This window comes from Morus notabilis, unplaced genomic scaffold, assembly GCF_000414095.1.
Source record: "Morus notabilis unplaced genomic scaffold, ASM41409v2 Scaffold1185, whole genome shotgun sequence".
NCBI lineage: Eukaryota > Viridiplantae > Streptophyta > Magnoliopsida > Rosales > Moraceae > Morus > Morus notabilis.
Window position 1 is genome coordinate 214,140 of NW_010357564.1, and position 21,863 is coordinate 236,002.

At 33.7% G+C, this 21,863-nt stretch overlaps 2 protein-coding genes across 6 annotated transcripts; one reads left to right on the top strand and one right to left on the bottom strand.

The window, feature by feature from the left end:
- Positions 1-11,444: 11,444 nt before the first annotated feature.
- Positions 11,445-14,809, top strand: LOC21401193 (nudix hydrolase 2). 5 transcript variants are annotated; one of them, XM_024171455.1, is made up of 9 exons: positions 11,445-11,595; positions 12,088-12,321; positions 12,440-12,505; positions 13,009-13,146; positions 13,464-13,556; positions 13,723-13,773; positions 13,875-13,909; positions 14,054-14,166; positions 14,523-14,619. In XM_024171455.1, exons 2-9 carry the CDS (start codon positions 12,130-12,132, stop codon positions 14,534-14,536), a joined length of 702 nt encoding a protein of 233 aa, XP_024027223.1. In that variant the 5' UTR covers positions 11,445-11,595; positions 12,088-12,129; the 3' UTR covers positions 14,537-14,619. The 5 variants fall into 5 exon arrangements, with proteins under 5 accessions (XP_024027223.1, XP_024027201.1, XP_010088445.1 ...); XM_024171433.1 differs by having other exon boundaries at positions 11,451-11,595; positions 14,054-14,162; positions 14,523-14,809; XM_010090143.2 differs by having other exon boundaries at positions 11,452-11,595; positions 13,479-13,556; positions 14,054-14,162; positions 14,523-14,809.
- Positions 14,810-20,214: 5,405 nt separating this feature from the next.
- Positions 20,215-21,638, bottom strand: LOC21401195 (fasciclin-like arabinogalactan protein 1). Its single transcript, XM_010090145.2, has one exon. The coding sequence runs from the start codon at positions 21,540-21,542 to the stop codon at positions 20,289-20,291; it is 1,254 nt and encodes a 417-aa protein (XP_010088447.1). The 5' UTR covers positions 21,543-21,638; the 3' UTR covers positions 20,215-20,288.
- Positions 21,639-21,863: the final 225 nt, after the last annotated feature.

Here is a 21,863-nt window from a genome sequence, read left to right on the forward strand (position 1 = left end):
TCAATTTTTCCCTACAATTTAAAGCACCAATGTGTAGAGATCTTAATTTGCAGGTATTCATAAGTGAGAGTAAATTTATAAACAAAACATAGTTTACAATAAGTTACATATGTGGAATGAAAATAATCTTTTAACTAAGCAACTACGCTTTGATGATAAAATAAATAGAAAATGATGACATTCTAATAAAGTAAACCACATGAGCGTTCAAGATTTAAATACATAACTCAAGAACCAACAGGTTAGTGCAAGGCCTTAATGCATAGCGTTTGATTAGACCGCAAACAAAAAAGAAAAAACAACTTAAAAATACAAATAGGCCGAGCTACTTCGGCTTTGAGGGTTTTGTTGGTTAGATTTTAGCCACACTGACCATCGCAATTTTACACAAAATATTGGCGCACGCTAGATAAAATTTGAGTAAATTAAGCGGTTTGATAGAAAGAGTAATTTCAACATCTGACAGAGTACAGAAAAAGATGTTCTAATTCAGCAGGGATTACTGAAAGCGTTGTATGTAAAGAAGCCAGAGAATATGAAAGATGAAGATCGGGAAGAATTGAAAACGAGAGCTATAAGTACTATTCATTTAAGTTTGGCTTTCGAATTGAACTATAGTGTTATGAATGAGACACGGTAAGTACTATTCGTTTAGTTTTGTTCATGAATTAAAATATAGTGTTATGAATGAGACATATCTTTTTGAGTTATGAAAAAAATTAAAAAAATTTATATGTCGAAATCCCTAACAAATAGACTATATTTAAAGAAGCAATTGTATCAATTGAAGATAGATGACGAAACTGATGTTGGAAATCATATAAATAATTTTAATAAGTGCATAACTCAATTATTAAGTGTAGAGATCAAATTTGATAAGGAAGATAAAGCGGTAATTTTGTTGGCCTCCCTACCCAAATCATATCAGACTTTAGTTTTATGCAAGTCAAGAAAGATGATTTAGTCGCCACGAAGGATGAAAAAGTAAAAAAGAACTTGTAACAACTTATTGGGACTACAGTTGTAGGTGGAGCTGTGAAGGTGGAATCAAGCCACGAAAAGTCTTATTCTGTTGTGAAAGAAGTTGCAAGAGTAAAAGAGTACAACGAGATGTTGATGACAGGTGAAGACAATAAAGACAAGATGATGAAGATGCTTTGAAGAAGAAGAAGAAGAAGAAAACAATGTCACGTGTTAAGTTTGATGAGAGTTTAAACTTGACACATGTTTATTATTGTTGAAGTTTGTATTGTTGTCAACCCATCCACGAGGGGTGCGATGATGAGTGTCGAGATCGGATACCTAAGGTTATTTTTTTTGTAAGTTGAGAGAATTTGAGTCAATGTGTAGATTGTTGGATAAGTGCCTCATATTAGTTTTAAAAAAGTTACTTTTTTTTTTTGTTTTTGGGCAAGGCTTATAATTAGGAGTCTATAAATAAGTGCTATGTATAAGACTTTATGTGTACTAAGAGAAAAGAGTACCTCCTTTTGAGAAAGAGAGAAAAGTGAAGAGAGATATAGGCAATGATGTAAGGGTTTTGGGTAGAGAGAGAAAGAGAGAATGTTTGTTCAATGTGTAATTCTGAAACTGTTAGTGAATTTTTCTCCCTCTCTTGTAGACGTAGAAAATTTTTCTGAACTACCTAAATCTTGGTCCTCTTTGTTTTTCTATTATTTTTATTTCTGTTTATATTTCTGGTGCGTGGGTATAAGAGTGTTTTTCCCCAACGTGATTCATATTCAATTTCTTTGTGAGAAAACTATTGGTGGAAGCTTTTTTTTTTTTTCAAATTTCTTTTAAGGGGAAAACATTGTAGCAAAATTAAAATCATAAGTTCAAATATGTGTACCAATTAGACCCTTAAAAATTTAGATAAGATTGAAGATCAAGAACCAAATCAGTAGTAGTTGTTGGGATCTCGTGTAGTCATTCCAAAACATGCCATAAGTTAGATATTTTACTATTAGTGATAAGTTTGAAATCAAACATAGTACATACTAAAACGTATGCTAAAGTCAGCATATTATTAGGGCATTTCTATTGTAATGCTAAATTTATGTCTAAATGTTAGATTGGCATTTTAGTGAAAAATAACTTCACAATTAACAGAGTTATTTTTATGTTAAATTTAGATGATGCTATGTTTTGCGACAAATTTGTAACTAAATATAGTAAAGGTCAAATTTAGCATTTTGTTGCAATCGATTAATATATATATATTTTTTTATTTTTGTTATAGAATCAACTGTTTTTATTGAACATTGTTCTTTTAAAATTGATTTAATAATAAGAATTTACTTTTTATAAATTTTAAAGCTTAATAATTATGACGAAAAGCAAATATAGTATTTGAAGTAGCTAGGATTTGGAGCATAAACTAAAATAGTACAATAAGCATGCTACTTTTATATATATATATATATATATATATTAATGACAATCACAGTATTAATATTCACATTTAGATTCAATATGGTCTTAGAGAACAAAATTTTGTTATATGCTAGGTTTTTGCATTAGCATGAGATATAATACCTTGGTAGGAGCTGCTTTGAGTTGAGTTGTTTGTTTCCTAAGAAATGCAATACTTGGGAAAAATGAGTCAATGGTTTTGGGGAATGTGAAATGCAATTGACCGGAGTAATCATGTCACAATCAATTGAATTATGCATGATTTATAGACCTCATTTATTTTATCGATTTAAGTTTAAAATTTGAGTTTTACTACAGTAAAAAATTCTCAGAAATAATCATATTTAACTTTTTTACTATAGTAAAAAATTATCACATAAAGTCATATTTTAACTCAAATTAAAAATTTAAATCAGAGCAAAGAATTATTTCTCAGTAGATATAACAATTCGAATCACAGGCTTAGACTTTGAAAAGTATTCGGAAAAATTAGACTTTGAAAAGTATTCGGAAAAATTAGTGTAAAGGACCAAGAGAAAATATGGAGGAAAAGTCTCGGATCAATCTCTAGTGAAAATTGAATACATTTTTTTTTTTTTAATGAAAAGTGAAAATTGGATAAATGATAAGGATTGAAGTGACCTTACTGTCTTATTCCATGTGGATAAAAGAAGCAAACGATATAAACCTTTCCTTTCAATTGAGAAGCACGTGCGAGTCAAAAATTACATTTTAGACTGCAAAATAGGACTTTTGACCCTGATATTTTTCTTGGCTTTCTTGATTGCTATAATTGTTTCAAGCCATGTAGTAGTGCTTTTATTGCGGCATTTCTACATGTACCTTTCGTTTACTTTGAAAATCAACAATGTATAAGTTGCCCTTTGGATCACATGTTCATATATGTGTGGATGTAAATGCATGTTTTGAGTCATAGTAACTTTCATTCTTGTATTGCACATCTCTATACTAAACCATGGCTAAGATATTCAAATGTAGCTGGTGAGATATGATACAAGCGTTTTAGCATAAATTATTGACCCGTTTGTTTCATAAATTTGAACTACAATTCATATTCTTTTATTTTAGACGTACTTTCTCACATAAAAATTTGAATTTCTGCTTAAACACTTGAACCATATGGGTATTATATCTAAGACTTTTTCCTAATTGATCTAGATGACATTTTTCATGACTCGTGAGGGTTTGGTTTATTTAGCAATATTGCTGGGAAGAGAAAATGAGAACTCCTAAGGGGGCGTTTGGTACGCAGTAATCAATAGTAATCATATTACTGGAAAATGATGAGAAGTAATATGATTTTCAAGAATAATACATTACTGTGTTTTGTTACATACAGAAATCTTGTCTCAAATTCTCAAGAATAATACATTACTATGTTTGATTGTGTATTTCTCCTCTCTCATTTCCTTCACCTTCACACTCTATCTCTCTCCCTTTCTCATATTTTCTCTCTCTTTCTTCTTCTCTTTCACGAACTGCCGGTCACCTCTGATGAGATTCCGGCATCGGGTTTTGACACATCTCTCACCATGGCAAAGCTCTCGACAAGCTGAGTCCAAGGACATATTATACAGCCCCTAACTCCTCCGACGAAGCAACACTTGCCGGCCGAAGTTCTAAAAATACCCAAAACTTCGATTGTGAAATCTTCGTCACCCGACCTCTAATTGAGGTGATTCCAGTTCCTATGGACTCAGAGCGATGAGACGAACGAAACCTGACCAGCAACACGGCTCGATTCTGACTAGAGCACCGATGTCTGTAGTGGTCAGAAACTCCGTGGCCGCCGCTTTCGTTTTTGCTTCTCCGGTCGGCGGTGGGGGTGCACCGCCAGCACCATTGGACTCAAAGGGGGACGACCAGCAGATCCCGACTAGGAGCCACCATCGCCGTCGCCGTTTTGCTAGATTACGAGGAAAGCCGTCGCTATGGTTGTGGTGAAGGTTGGTTCTGACGATCCAACCATTGGATCATTATGATTTTGGTGTCAAAATGATCAGAAGGAAGTGGTTAATAAAACCCCCAAGCCAATTTTGATGATCCATGGTCAAAAATCTAAGATTTGAGATGTCAAATTTTACAGACATTGTTGAGTTTGATCTGCACTCTTAGAGGTCAAATTGGATGAAATTGACTACACCAATGAACTCATGAGGGTCGATTTAGTGAGGTAAGCCTCAACTCTGCCGTGAAATTCTGCTCCGAGAGCTTCCGCCGTCGTACATCGCCGTTGCCGCCGCCGACGAGGAGCTCTGATGGTGAGCTTGAACAGTGGTTGTGATGTAGGTGCTCTACAGGGAGGGAGGAGACGCTTAGTTTGATAGGCTGTGATGGGTGTGTGGGTAAGATTCTCATGATTTTGAGATTCCTGAGAATTTGAATAACACTATGTTTAGTGGTATTCAAATTATCCCAAAATGAGGAAAAATGAATCTCATGGTAATCACTTTCTTGAGAATCTAAAAATTATTAATTCTTGTACCAAACATAATAATATTATAAATTTCTATTTCTATCCTTAATATTATTGCATACTAAACGTCCTTAAGTGATTTTTCGTCAAGACAATCAGTTATGTGAGTAGATTCAAATAACTTGCTAAGCAAGCAAACAAACAACAACTCACAAGAGAATGAAAATGAAGTAAAAATAAAATATAATAATGAATTCTGATACATCCATGTCATAAACATGAACAAAAATATGGCCAAACGCACTAATCTCTCTTTTTGGATAAAACGAGAAAAAAAATATTAAAAGAAAATTATAACGTCATTAGTGACTCATATAGAAACATCACAAGTTCCTTATGGTGACGAAAAGAAACCTTTTTTAAAGCTCTTCTCCAGTAAAAGAAAATTGTACTGAATCTCTGTTTTGGATTCTTTTAGAAATAAATAAATTGTTTATAAACATTTTTCCTTGTTGACGACTTACTTGATTACCACAATCGTTAAAAGCTTATTTAGAAGATATACTTAAATCGTAATTATTAATTTTGATATTTAAAATTTAAATTTTATGTGAGAGTTTTATACTGTAGCAGAATTAATTATTTAGATTTGAGTATATGAAACAAAAGATCCTTAAGAGAAGTGCTAGCATCACTCTTTTTGTCATTTTTTTATCACTTTCTGCATTCATTATTTGACATGTAGACTCTATTAACATTATATATTATTATTTAAAGAGAAAATGAGATAGTAGAATTCACATGTCAAACTGTAAATGTAAAAAGTGAGAAAGATTGTGACAGAAATAATGTCGCTAGCATTTCTCTTATGTTAATACTTAGAATTTCATTCTAACACTGTGTTTAGTAGGAGGGAGAGATTGAGTTCGTTATTTAATTGCAGGGAGTAGAGTACAAAGAAAATACAATATGAGAAAGGAAAACTCATGCCGTGTTTGGAATTGATCCCGTTTTTATTTTTCACGCTTTTCGAGAAAGAAAAAATAAAAATATTTCTAAAATTGCGTTTGGCACAATAAAGATAAAAAACAGAAATAAAAACGATTTTTTGGTTTAATGTAAAATGAAAGAAAAATGAAAAATGACTTTCATTTTTTGTTTTCGTTTTCTCCTCTCTCGAGCAGAGAGAGACAAAGAGAGACATTAATGGATTTTTTTACACTGAAAATAATCTCTTGATAAAATTACTAAAGTATTTTCAAAAATAATTTATGTATGAGATTAAACACGTTTTTATTTTTTCTTGCATACAAAAAATAAAATTAATTTAAAACGAGTTCCAAACGCGCCCTTAGGTTTTTCTAAATCTAGCGTTCATTTTATGTCATAGTCAAGTGAGATTTTCATTCACATATTCTCAAATAATTTTCCTTCCAATGAAGTAGACGGTCATTATATACATCTTTCATAAAATGGAAAACCAAAAGATTACCATCTATCAAGATCTCCACCAGGCTTGACTCTCGTTATCATGGAGTTTCCATCTTGAGGATTGATTTGAAAGGGGATCTTGTTGGGATATATGCCCATAAATCAAATAGGATGTAAATATTTTGCTGATTATCAATGAAATGAGGAATTTTTTCAATATTATTTTGCATACATGTGATGTTTTATAAATATCAAAATCCCTAGATTATTTTTAGATGTAACTTTAAACATTGTATATAATTGTTATATGCAGAGGATAATGTTTGAAATAAAATAATCTAAACTTGTCCATAATTATAAATTAAAGTTGGGATCTTTAATTTAAAATTGCTAATGCGGTTCATTACATTCTGAATGAAACAAGCTTATCCTAGATTGTTAATAATGAGATTATTGGAATGAAAGCATTTTATGTAATATGATTACATAGGACCGGAACGCGATTAATTATGAATCTCTAATAAATTCAGTTATTAAATAGAGTATTCAATATTAATCAATGATGGTCATATATGAATTAATCTTAATTCTGAGTAATTAATAAACTCTTATTTATGATACTATGGCCTCGTTCGTTTCGCTGATTCGAGTTTAGAATTCGAGTTTTGCTACAGTAAAAAGCTCTCACAAACAATCACATCTAACTTTTTTGCTACAGTAAAAAGCTCTCACATACAATCACATCTCAACTCAAATTCTAAACTCGAATCATCGAAACGAACGAGGCATATGTTCTTTGACATATTGAGTAATGACACATGTGAATAGTGTCAAAGTCTTGGTATATTGGGAGCATAGTAAAATAAATAGCCGGGAATATTAATTTACAAGATGAAATTCATTCATTCATAATGAAGTAGATGGACGGTTCTCATAAGTGTCGATTCGGGGCTTAAATAATAAGAGCGCTCAATTTTATGATTGGATCATAAAATATATTATTCATTAGAGGATCAATGGTACTTGTGAAAAAATATATAATTAAATAGGTTAACGGAAAATACCTAGCTTTAATTATGAACCGTTTATGGAGGATTAATTCGTATGTAGTGACTATATCAATGGACAACACAAATTCCGTGAACATAATTATTTTTATTATTTTAAGAGTGCAATTCCAAATTTATAGTGGAGTAATTTGGAATTAATAATTGTGATATATTAATTAAGGTGTTAATTAATTGTCAAAATTATTGGAACTTAAAATAATAATGTCCATAGTTCCTCTCAATTGCTCCATAAGATTAATGTGAACTGAATTTATCATATTGGGTTAAAATTATTAATTTAGAATTAAGAATTTTAAATACACATATATTAATTAATTTGATTAATTAATATTAAAATTAATTTAAAATTAATTTAAATTAATTTAGATGAATTTAATTATTTTTTTTATAAAAAAGGGAATTTACTTTTACTCTCCACGTTTTCTCCCTTTTCACTCTCCCTGTTAATGTATGTGTGTGTGTGTATAAAAGAGGAAACGTGCAACACGTTTCCTCATTTTAAAAAAAAAATTAAATAAAAAAAAAAAAGGAGGAGTGGGTGCACGTTTCCTCACCATGAGGAAACGGAGTAAATGTGCGGCTGCACATTTACTTATAAACGGGAAGGAGTTATGTTTTTCTCCGAGGAACAAAAAAAGTTTTTTTTCCAGAGAAAAGAAAAAAAAAAGAACGGGAGAACAAAAGAAAAATTAAAGAAAATTTATTGAGTGCCATCATATATTTTTAAGAAAAATGAGTGATAATTATAGGTGGTTTCTCTATTCATCCATATCATGTGTTGAGAAACCCATTAAAACGTCTACACGTTTGAGTTCACGTTAATCCGGAGATACGTTGAGAAATAACCGTGGTGTTCTTGAAATTTAAGAGCATAAGACGGTGTTGGAGGAGTTCGAAATTGACGTCCTAATCGAACGACGGTCAAACCGTCATTCCTTTCTTTAATATCTTTGTAGTTAAATTAACATTAAATAATAATCGCATTAAATTTTGATTTATGTGATTCTATTGATATCACGCTTCCGCACAATTTTTTTAAAAAATCTGGTTTGAGAAACCAACAGATCTGTCGGCCTTCATCTAAGCAACTTATTAGGATGAATAGTGCAAGCAAGACCATCATCCATATCACATATAGTTAACGTGATACTTTTGTTCACTCACTCCTAATGATTTATTTTTTTAAAATTAATAAATTAACTTAAAAACAACAAACATTTTAAAATATGATTCCTAAAATAGACAGATTATACAATTATTTTCATGGACTTCTCCGACTAAATCGATCCAAGTCCGATCCAACTCGGCTCAAAATCACAATATTCCCAAAAGTTCCCCTTACATGCCCCTCTTGTTCGCTCCGTGAAGTTAAATTGTGTGGTTTTAAATTTTTTGGGTTTGAACTAAAAGTTTTGAACTTATTTGTGTTTACTCTCGTTCAAATTTATGTTTAAAAATGTAAAATATAATAGAGAATCAAATATCACTGCATAGAATAAAAGTCTGAATTGGTGTTTAATTAGTGTGAAAATTTTAAGTAAATCAGAAATATAACTGTTCTTTTAAACTAAAAATACCGTGACAAATAGATTCAAACCCATGAGAACTTAAAAGGGGGTTAGTCTGTGTTTGGTTGGTGGATTCGTATCATGATTTGAATCATGGTTCATGGTTCGCTACAGTATTTTCTCTTACAATAAATACACGTAAATTAAAAATAGTTCTGAATCATGATTATGAATCCATGAACCAAACGTCGACTAAGTTCTTGTGATTTTGGATTCACATGGATTCTTAACCGTATTATAGGTTCAAAATTCTAACAACAAACATGGGTTGTAAAGTGTAAACCATATATTGGGTTCAAACTGGAGTTATGTGATTTTGGATTCACATGGGTTCTTAACCGTATTATAGGTTCAAAATTCTAACAACAAACGTGGGTTGTAAAGTGTAAACCATATATTGGGTTCAAACTGGAGTTATGGATTGTAAACGCGTGAAACATGGGTTGTAAATGCACTAGTTACAAGCCCTTTTCTCATTATTTAACTCGAATTCAAATGGTGGCCACAAATTCGATCCCATTAAATAAAACTTGATTTTTTATTGTTAAAGCCAGACACATAATCAACGCATGATATTCGACATCTAGAAACTATTAGAAGTTTATTAATTTCTTGTTTTTATAGTTTGCAATAATTAGTTCTAGTGAAAGGGAAAATTTGAAATTGAAGTCGAACATTGAGGGAGAGTTTTTTGAATATATATTTTTTTTAGAGAAAAATAGGTGCCATACCAAATTTTATGAATAATGTTAGGATACTAACTCAAATCTTAATATTTTGTTTTTTTTACATTAGTGGATGTTCAAAATAATATCATATCAAGTAACGATAAGAGATTGCATCTATTAATAAAAAATAACAATTCACACATCGCATTAATTAATATACAAAAATTAAAAATCAAATTGGTATTTCTAACCTTACTCAGAAATTATTATATTATTGCATTTTTAACACAACTTCTTTGCAATTCAGATTTATGTTATATTTTGTTGATCTTTAACTAGTCTTCTACGTGGCAGAAATTTAAAACTCCAATATAATATAAATACGAAAATGAGGTTTTGTTTTTTGCGGCGTTCTCCAAAATTTCTCATTTTTCTTATGTAAGCACCTAAACTTTCGTGGCATAATTTTGAATTTGAAGTTTTTTTTATAGCATCACTCAAGATTTCTCTATCAGAGAAAATTGTCTACCCAACAACGGTTTATCCGGGGCAATTAATCAAACTCCAAACCAAGCGAACGCAAGTCAAAAATCAAGAAAGAAAATTTATAGGAATGCCCCCTCTAATGACCTTTCTTAAATGCTACAAATTTCAACTCTCCAGTACTTTCCTTTTATATATTAACTTAAGAGGAGCAAAAATCTCAGAGAATGAACAAAACTAAAGAGACATGTTAATCATGACATATTCCTTAGTTTTCTCAATCCAATACCACCAATGAAGTGGTGCAGCAAGTAGAGTACCGTTCTTCTTTTTTTCTTTTTTCACAAGTTTGATATTCTATAGTCCCGTATTTCACTAATTCGAATTTAATATAATAAAAAAACTCTAAGAAACAGTCACATCTAACTTTTTGTTATAGTAAAAAGTTATCACACAAAGTCACATCTCAACTCAAATTAAAAATTTAAATCAGCGAACTAAACGGGTCATACAACTGTATTCTTACTTAAATTATTGAGTTATGATGCGCTTGAAACGAATTGTTTTTTGTTCTCTCCATTTCATTAACGTGCCTCGAGATTTCTATTATGAATAAGGAGAGCCGCCTCATTTTCTTTTTACATATGAAAAATGTCAGTGTCACTCTCTGTATTTATTATTTGACATGTATAGTCTATTGTATTATTTTTTATTTAAATAATAATATTTCATATTAATAGAGTTTACGTATTTAAAAATAAATCTAGACCCCGTTTGATTTATCGATTTGAGTAGTAAAAAATTCTCAGAAATCGTTATATTTAATTTTTTTACTATAATAAAATTTTTTTACATAAAATTACGTATCAACTCGAATTAGTGAACTAAATGACATTCTAAAGAGTACTGGAAAGAGACCCTAACTTTTAATTTACAAGGCAATTTCCCAAGAGTACCCCTGTACGCCCTCCAAAATGCACAATTATTGAGCCCTCTTTCGTAATTTAACACCAATCAAATTGGCAGCCACAAATGCGTCCCGCCGTCCCATCGCTATTCCCTTCATATAGAGTAAATGCATACAGTACAGCACACACTAATTCGATAATGGTGGTCCTGGGCCTCCCACTCCGCAGTATCAAAAGGCTGCTACAAAAAGTGGGACCCAAGCCCATAATTTGAAGCGCTCTGATTGGCTGGTCTAACGAGTGGATCGACGTCACAATGCAACGCGTTTTGGACTCCCACCCCCTATAAATTCCCCCGTCTCGCGCTTCAATTTTCAAAGCAAGAGAGAGAGAGACAGAGAGAAGTTCTTATGAAAGAGAAGTTTAAAATTATGATTTAAAATTATTTTTATTTTTATATATTTTTTATAAAAAAAAATACCGTAAAAAATTATAAATAAATACAGAAAACAAGCTGGCTCTAAAGCGACAAGTGTTTCTAGATAATGATTATGGAACTCTGATTCTCTTTTTTGAAGAAGCAATCGATTTGGAAAGCTTCGTCGTTCGAATCAGGTTTCGATAATTTTGCTTACTGAAATGTGTCGTTTCTTTTTGGTTTCTTGTGTTGTTTTGAGATAATTTGGTTATCCATTTCGCCATTTTTGTTTGAAATGTGTTACGGATTAAGGTTTGTCGGTTTTCATTTGGTGTTTTTATTGAAAACTGCTGTTCTTGCTTTTGGTTGTGGAATTGTTTAATTGTGTGTTTGTTTTTGTGTGATTTTGAGGTAAGTTTCTTCTTCATTTCGTCATTTTTGTATCGAATGTGTTACGGATAAGGTTCTTTCGCTTTGATTTGGTTGTTCTTTGAAGTAGATCGTTGGATCAATTGCTGAACTCGAGCTGTGTTTATCTGCATTAATCGAGCTTTCAGTTAAATTTGGATTAATCAAGTTAACTGAAAGCTGCTGTTGTTACTTTTAATTTTAGAAATGTCATGCAGAGCTAAAGATTTTTGCGGTTTGACCTCGGTGGGTGGTGTTTTCGAATTTATTTTGATTTTTAGGTGTTTTAGCTTGTATTGATGACTTCGCTGTGATCGGAAACAATGCTAAATTCTGGTAGTTTGCCACCGGTAGTGGATCATGTTCATGTCTGTGAAAACGGATCTCAGTTGGTTGAATTACTTCCTGCCACCAATGATGAGAATGGAGGAGTCATTGTCGATCTGAAGGAGGCAATGGAACCTGCGGCGTTTGCTACGTTGCTCGGAGTTTCACTCGCACAATGGAAGCGACAGGTTCAGTATGAAAATGGATCGTGGAAATCGAATCACCTTCATTCATTGAATATTTGCTGATTAAATTCAGATGCTTCTTCCCTGTTGCTTTATTTTTTGTTCTTAATTCACTGTCCAGGGAAAGAAGGGTGTTTGGATAAAACTGCCCATTAAGCTGGCAAATCTCGTTGAAACCGCAGTGAAGGTAGTTACCTTTTACTCCTATGAATTTTTCGTATGCTTGCATTTCTGTTACTGTATATGGGCTCTTAACCGCCAAATTGGATCTGACATGAACAATGCCTTCAGGGTGAATTTCGCATCTGAATTATTGTGGATACACTGAGTCTGATTTGCCATATTGCTTAGCAATTATTTGTAACAGTTGCATAAGAAACTGTCGAACTCTTTAAACTTATTAATTTTCACTTTCTACTTGTGGTTCGTGGGCATTAGAAGGTGGATTTTAGTTTTCAAAATCACATTGAGTGTTCTCTTTTTGGAAGGTAGATTTTTAGTTTTCTTTTAGGGAAAGGACTGAGGTAGATTTGAGTTTTTTTATTTTTATTTTTATTTTTTATTTTTTTATTTTAAGGTAGATTTTAGTTTTCAAAATCACATTCTTTTATTTTTTGCATACTCACCTTGATAGACACTCTCTCTTAAATTACTATAATTATTTTTTAATGTTTGCTGTGTTTATGACAGGAGGGATTTTGGTACCATCATGCTGAGCCACACTACCTGATGCTTGTTTACTGGATCCCTGAAACTACCAGTACAATTCCTGCAAATGCTACCCACAAAGTCGGTATTGGTGCTGTTGTCTTGAAGGATGGAAAGGAGGTATTCCTTTCCATCTTCTTCTTTTTATTCCTTAAAGAGTAAAGAAGAAACACATTCAAGTCATTAACCATTTAAAATAATTTTTCCCAAATTTGAAATTGTCCCGCGAACTTGGTTACTTTATTTTTTGTTTGTTGGTCGTTAACCACTACCTGCAAATCCGCTTGCTGTGTGCATGCCATGTAGTAAGCTCTCGGCTTGTTTTTGGGTTGATCATCAAATAATATTCTTTTGCATTGCTGCTGATAATTTATTGCTTCTTTTTTTGTTAACTTATTATCCGCCTTGTTCTTATAGATTGCTGATTTAAATTCTAGATTTCCTTCTTGCAGGTGCTTGTCGTCCAGGAAAAGAGTGGCATATTCCAAGGAACAGGTGTGTGGAAAATCCCTACTGGAGTTGTTGATGAGGTGTGTACCTTAGCTTAGTGGTGTATCATCAACTTGTTCGTGTTTTTGTTATAAAAAAAAAAGGTCTGTGTCGCCCCGCCTCCGCCGACCTCCCTCTAGCCTCGCCATCGGGCAGGTCTCGACACTTTTGCTATTAGACATTTTGTAATAAGCTCTTCACCTGTAGGGGGAGGATATTTTTATGGCAGCTGTAAGAGAAGTAAAAGAAGAGACTGGAGTAAGTCATCATTTTCTGTACATGTATTATGTTAATACCTTCAACTTTGATGCGATCCTTATTAATGGTCTAATGAAGATTGCTGGTTTTCACTTCTCCAGATTGACACAGAATTTTCTGCGATATTAGCATTCGGGTACAGAGTCTTATTATCTGAATTATTTGTACTTTCATTTAGATGATCTTTATGTCTCCAAATTTAAGTCTCATGGTAGAATTCTTCGAATTTTTTTGATCGTCTTTGTAAATCTTCTGATCCCTTTACGTGTTCTGCTCTCAGGCATTCGCACAAGACGTTCTTTGACAAGTCAGATCTTTTATTTCTGTGCATGATGCGGCCACTGTCCTACGACATCCAGAAGCAAGAACTAGAAATTGAGGCAGCACAGGTGAGTAAGTGTTATGCGTATAGTAAAACTATTTATGCTGATAAGATTAGGCTACAAAAAGGACATTGTAAATGAAGTAAAATTTATCCTTGAGCTCTCTTATTTATTTTTTTTTCTCCTCACTTCTCTCGACTTCCATCTCGATTATTTTCTTCGACTTGACGCCGATTGACCGGTCGGAATTCCGATTGGTTCAGGGCAAAGTCCTTGAGAGGAAGATATTTTGGTGGGGAAAGTAAAGTGACATAACAGAGGCTTGAGTTTAGTATTGTAAGGCAATTGGTCTTTAATTTGTGTTGTTTTGGTCCATTAAGATTCAGATTGTATTAAATACATGATCTTGTTTTTTCTCACGTATAGTGGATGCCGTTTGAGGAATATGCAGCTCAACCATTCAACCAGAAGCATGGACTCCTCAAGCGCATCACTGATATATGCTCAGCAAAACTACAGGGGGACTATCTCGGATTTTCTCCTCGCCCTACAACTTCTTTCTTCAGTAATAAATCAAGTTATCTGTACTCCTTCAACACCCGGGATTTAAATTGATCCTTCTGCCAATTGTCAAGCATATATATATAGATATATGTGTACTCCTTCATTATATATGAATGAGATAAAAATTAATTAGGCGCATATTTTGTCTTTGATTTGCATTAATGATGGCATGGTAGTATTTAAATGAATGGCAAAAAATACTAAAATAGTAGACCAAGATGACATTTGGTAATTTGTCTGCGCATTCCCATGCAACTCAGCTTCTATTGCTACTTGTCATTGTCACACGACAGATGATCTGCCATGCGGCAGCAATTCCACAACACAGAAGAAAAAGAGTGAATTATGATTCAAAGTCCAAACTCATTGCGGGAGAGAGCTTGTCTGATCTCTATAAATAGTAACCAAGTCTGATCAGCAAAAAAAAAAAAAAAAAAAAAAAAAAAAAAAAAAAAAAAAACAAAGCCTAACAAAAAAAAAAAAAAAAAAAAAAAAAAAAAAAAAAAAAGTAACCAAGTCTTACTATATTCGGCATTTCCCTTAAGAATTGCCACTGCCTGAGCTCATTAATCAACAGTCTTTTCTCAAGACAATGATTTCTGCAAAACTAGTGTTTATTATAGCAGTTTGTTTGTCTGCCTTCAGCCTTTGTTGTGCGTGGGAAAATTCTGGCGATGCCTTGCCTTCACCGACACCTTGTTTCAACTGCACAATGTGTCAGTACCCATGCCTCTCTCCACCGGCTTCAGGGAATCCTTCATATGGAGCTCCTCCACCGCCACCGCCGGAACTTCCCGGCTTACCGGCCGACATTCCGCTGCCACCGCCTCAGCAGCCATGGCAAGGCAAGTGTCCCCCAACTCCTATTCAGTGCTGCCAATACACTCCTCCACCTCCTTATGGGGTATATGTGCCTTACAATCATGCACTTCCATGTTCTTTGCCTATCTTCCTCTACGTTATTATGATGCTTCTATTTTCCTCTGCTGTTACGTTTTGAAGTCTGCATGGTGTTAGTGGTGGTGGTGTTTTGCCAGGTCTTTTCTGTCTCGAAGTTCACAAATTCTCTGATATGGAATTCAAGTTTCTGGTATTTTAAAAAAAAAAATTCTACTAATTATCATATCTGCTGCTGCATATATTTACTTTTTATCACTGTTCATTGTATGATTGTGCTACTTGTGGCATTATCCTTGATATTGGTGCCTCCGTGTATGTGAGCATATGACTGTGTATGTAATGAATTCTCATTTTCTGTGGTTGTCTTGGCGTCCGTTGGTTCAACTCACTCGAATTCATGATTTTAATTCTGCTCCCTCGCACAAAATTAAATAAAAAAGTTTTTATCCTAATAAATTCTCATAAAATTTAAATTTAAAATTAAAATCATTAAGGTCATGTTTATTTTACTGATTTGAGTTTAGAATTCGAGTTTTGTCACAATAAAAATTCTCATAAATAATCACATCTAATTTTTTTTATATTTTTTTATTATAATAAAAAATTATCACATAAAATTACATCTTAACTCAAATTAAAAATTTAAATAGCAAACTAAACAGATTCTAAAACGGCCATTATCTTTTCTGCACGAGAGAGATTTTTCGGTGGGAGTTAAAAACAGAGGATGTTGTCTCTGGCTCTCTGCCAAGTAGCAGAAAGAAGTAGTGCATATCCTTTACCTGGCACGGTGAATTGTCCTCACATATGGAGGTTTTGTTTTGTCAGCGTCAGGCTCAACTAGGAGCCAAATCTTGTTCTCAATATACTGTTCACAAACCGACAAGAATATGTACCTTTCATTTGAATAGACTTATCCCTTTGGTAGGGTTATAATCAAAAGGTAACTTAAATTATTGGATGTCTTTTCTTGAAAAGTTACTTCTTTACTACTCCAGTGGGAAGTTCAAGCAAAAAGAGAAGTGGGAAGTTTAAATGGAATAAGGATCCGTTTATTTTGCTGATTCGAGTTTAGAATTTGAGTTTTATTACAGTAAAAAACTCTCATAAATAATCACATCTAACTTTTTTACTATAGTAAAAAACTCTCACATAAAATCACATCTCAACTCGAATTAAAAACTCGAATCAGCGAATTAAACGGGCCTACATATGAGATTTAGGTGACGTTTGGTTCATAAATTAGAATCATGAGATTAGAATTATTTTTAATTTTTATGAGAGAAAACACTGTAATAAATTATGAACCATAATTCGAATCAGGATACAAATTCCCTTACCAAACGTCATCTTAGGCCTTGACTACATTACGGTTCGTTTATTTTACCGATTTGAGTTTAAAATTTGTTAGAGTAAAAAACTCTCATATAAAATTACATTTCAACTTGAACTTGAATTAGAAACTGGCATTAGTAAATTAAACGGCCCTACAAAATATATATAGTATAATCGACATGATTTATCCAACTCATTTGTTCTTACTCTTGTTCAAAATAAATAAATTACATTAAATTCAAGATACCTAGTCTCATTATTATGCATTAATGCATGCACAACACCACTTATTTGGAACCATCATTGCGATTCTTCGATGAGGTCTCGGTATCTCTGGCTCCGGTAACTTCATTGTCACCTTCTTCTTCTCGGAGATCATGAATTCTCGAACCTTATTATTTGATGAAGCAATTAATGTTACATTTCCAAAAAAACAAAAAAAAAAAGTTATTGATGTTAAACGACTTGCCGTTTAACACAGGTACGTACATCTCTTAATTCATTTGGTTACCACTTTTTAAAATGAAAAAGGTATCAGACATGATCTACGAGTACACAATAATTCTTAGCTTACCCTTTATTAAATCTCACCCTTCCGTTTCTAATCTAGTATCTAGTTGAGAGGTTTGTCGGATGAGCAACGGCATTTATAGAGTGCCGGATTGAAGGTTTGTTGGAGGAGAAACGACATTTATAGAGTACCGGATTGAAGAGTGATCCTAAAAAATTATATTTAATACTTTTAGATTTATGTTTCCTTTTTGTTCTTTTAAAATCAAATTAAGAAGTGTGCGATTCTAGGAGGGAAAAAAAATTGGAGGTGCAAAACTTGAAAAGAAAAGGGAATTAAGGAGTATATTTTTCTAGATTTTGCTATTCAATTGTCACTGTCACTGGCTTCTTTGCAAAATTTTACCTTTTTCACCTCCTTTTTCTGCCTTCACTACATTTTACCAGCGTTTCTCTTGTTCAATAAATTGCAAAACTATGTGAGAAATTGTCTCATTCAATCAATCCACTCTCTGAAGCGTTAGAATTCAGAGAGAGGAATATTTGTCAATCTGTGTTTCCCATTAATATACTCGTGTATTAACTATGTACAAAGACATAAGTCTTCTTTCTTTATGTGGAGGTTTCTTGAACTCTTGCCTCTTGTTGTTGTGAGATCATGTGAAAATTTTAAAAACCATGTGATGCGATGTGATGAGATGATATAATGCCACTGAAATTGATGCATTTTTTTTTTTTTTTGTAGATAGATAAAAAAATCAAGAATTTTATATTGGAATATCATACCGTTTTTTAATTATTAGATCATCACGTTAAATTTTATCGATCAGATTATCATATTAGAATCTTATTAATAGGAATTGTTGTTTTAACTATTAAAATTAAGTTTTAAATGGGTTAGTTTATTAGAAAAGGCAATTATGTGTCACGCGCTATAAATTTTACAACAGATCGGATTGTTAAAACGTCATAAATTTTACAGTAGATAAGACTGTAGTTTTAACCGGTAGGATAAAATAGTAGTTCCTAAAACTTATGAAGATCTCACAAAAAAACTGTATCCTACTTAGAATATTTGTCTTAATATCGTGCCATAGAATTTCGTATTAAGTGTATACACATCTTAATCATACATTTCCATTGATGGAAAATTGCTTTCCTGACTATGGAAAACATGAGAAAGTGATCTGTTTCCATGATTTCCTTTTTAGAGAACAGCTAATAAAGCATTATATGTATCTCGGTCTCGGCTTTCTCAGAAAAACGACTAAAGCTTAGTCGGTATGAGCTGTAAGACTAATTAATACAAACAACGCAACTGCTCTATCCATAATTCTTAGTGAATGGGTTCACCAAATCCAAATTCAGAGTGAGTCCTATTATATAATTGGGAGTTTATGATGTAAGATTAGAGAAAATAAATTATCATGAACCTTTTACTTTTAATTGTTAAATCGTTAAATTTATATCAAAAACTGTTTATTTTACGTATTTTTTTAAATTTAATACAATTTTAATTAAATTTTATAACTAAAAATATAATTTATATCAGAAACTGTTTAGTTTACGTACTTTTTTAAATTTAATATAAATTTAATTAAATTTTATAATTGAAAATATAAAATTACAGATAATTTATTTTTTTAAAGGTCTATTGGTTAAGGTCCTAATATAATTTAAAAGAAAATTTGCTCCCTTCAAAAAAATTAAAAGAAAAAATCCGCGGCTACCTCAAATCAATATGTCAAACCTGTCTTCGTCTTATCTTTCATCTCATATCAAATTAGAGTTCTTATTCTTCTATCTTATCATACAGTTTTGTTTAGCTTATATGCAAGTTCTCATCATTAGAATCGTATATTATATTGTTATTTTTTGTTAGAGAATGAAAGGATATTATAGGTAGAACGTTACTGTAAGGCAGCGTGGTGCTAAACCCCATCTATTAATAGAAAGTGAATTCCTCCATCTACTAATAAAAATTAGATTTATGCGGTATGAGAAATCATGACACGAATCACGTGTGTTTTACGTGTGTTTTTTGTATAAAAAAAAAATATTGTAGCGAATCACGAACCATAATCGATAAAAAAAAAATACTGTAGCGAATCACGAACCATAATTCGAATAATGACATAAATTTATTGACAAAACACATGCTTATAAGTGAGATTTCATTTTTTTTTATTAATAGTGTTTAGCACTGATAGTGCTCCTAAGCATTTCTTTTTTTTATAGGTAAGTTGAAGACATAAGGCGGAAAAAAAGGATCATAGTGAAGAAAGTGGTGTGTGTATTACAGATTATTTTTTCTTTTTTTTTCTCAGGAAAGGTAGTGTTTATTTCTTTTTTCTTTTTTCTTTTTTTTTTGTTTAAGGGGAAGTGGTGCATTTATTTAAATCTTGAAATATTAGGACCGTTTTTTCTATTTACTTTGAATGTGAATTCATTTAGACCATTTTCAAAGCATTCGAGCACGACAAAACCCCGTATTTTCCTACATTTTGTTCGATGTTTAACAAATTAAAATAAACTCTTATCCGTTGTCTAAATTCCTCCAAATTAAATAAACAAGAATGGGATACGATAAACAAAATGAATAATGCAACAATTGTGGAATAATAATACATAGTTAATCATCATGACCAATTGTATACAAAAATAAATCTATAATAAATAAGCACTAATCAAACTTACTCCAAAACATGAAAAAATAAAAAAGACAACAGACTATAAAAATTCTCTCCACAAAAATTAAAAAAAACACACACATAAAACAATTTTAAAAATAAAAAAACAACTCAAAGTATGCAATGAAACAAAGCCTCCCTTATTTCCCCAAGGGTAAAATTAAAAAAATAAATAAAAAAAAAAAAACCAACATTACAGAAGTGAAAATCCTAGCCATGCACTAACAACCAGAGCCACGAGACCCCCAAATCTCCCACCGTCAAATCCAACGGCTCCATTATCATCCGCCGCCTGATCCGCCGGATCCTCATCAGGCGACTCCGCCGGCGAGTCTGCGTCCGCATCATCGGCCGGCGATGGAGCAGCCTTCTTCTTCTTCTTATTCTTCGACGACTTCGGCGCGTCGGCAGCCTTCTCCGGCGCCGGCGCAGGAGCCGGCGTCTCCGCCTCACCCTTGAAAAGCTCCCTCGGCCTCAGAACCTTATCGATTGTGTAGATCGCCACTGGCTGCTCGTCGATGAGCGTTCCGGTGATCCTCGCCGTGTCGATCTTGGTCTTGAGAGTCACCTCCTCGCCGTCGTTCTGTACGGTGAAATCGTACTTGTTCGCTCCGTCGGTGGCGAGAGTGTTGATGATTCCATTGCTCGATTTCAGCATCGCCAGGGATTGATACACCGGAACTCCATGGTACTCCAGTAGCGAAACCTTGCCGGATTTCGTCAGATTCTTATACTTCGGCAAGAACGCCTTGAACGCGTCGTCCAACGGACAGAAAACCGTCAAGCCTCCGGCGAGATTGTCGGTGAAAGTCCCGATCGCCTCCGACGCGAGCAGCGTGTCGGCGAAGAGCTTACATCCGTGCGCCGACATTATTCCGGTGATGTTGAGCTCCGCCGGTCCCGGAGTCGGCGCCTCGGCGGCGGCGGAGGGGAGCGCGTGGCTGATTTGGATGACGGAGATGTTGTACGGGATCTCCTGTACGGACTTGAGGAAATGGGAGGAGAAAGTGCCGTCGTTGTCCTCGGGGGCAAATCCGACCTTTCCGCCGCGCTGGTCGGTGATGTTGACGAATCCGGTGGATCCGGGGGCGGAACCGGTGGCCTGGAACATGGTGGCGGAGAGGGCGGTGCCGTTGGTGATCTGGTGGAGCTTTTTAGCGCCGAAGTAGTCGAGGAGGACGTGGAGGGAGAGAATGTTCTTGACGGTGTAGATCGAGGGGTTCTTCCCGAGGATGTCGGACATGGCGGCGTTGTCGATCGCCAGGACGGTGATCGTCGTCCGGCGGTTGATCTCTGGCGCGAGGTGGGTCAGGGTTAGGTAGTGGTTGAAGGTGGAGAACTCGGGGTGTTTTGCAAGGATTTTGGTGATGTTGTGAGCGGAGGAGATGGCGGCGAGGGAGAGGAGGACGGCGGCCGCCATGGCCAGGACCAGGCGGAGCTGCTGCATTGTGGTTTGGAGAGAGAGAGCGCTAGGGTTCTAGAGAGAGAAAGTGGAAGGAGAAGAAGAAGGAGACAAGTGCAGAGGAGAGTAGTGAGGAGAAGAGCAAAAGTAAAGAGAGGAGTGAGGAGTGCTTAAAATATTGGGACTTAGATACGGGGAAAATTACAGGTGAAGACACTAGTTCCTTTTTTGAAAATTTTCTTTTCATGTTTTTTTTTTTTTTTTTAGGAAAAGCTTTAGAATTTTATTTGTTGTAGAGTAAAATCTACCAAATGTGTTTAAAAAAAAAAAAAAAAAACTTTGTAGTTATTCAGTTACACATGATCG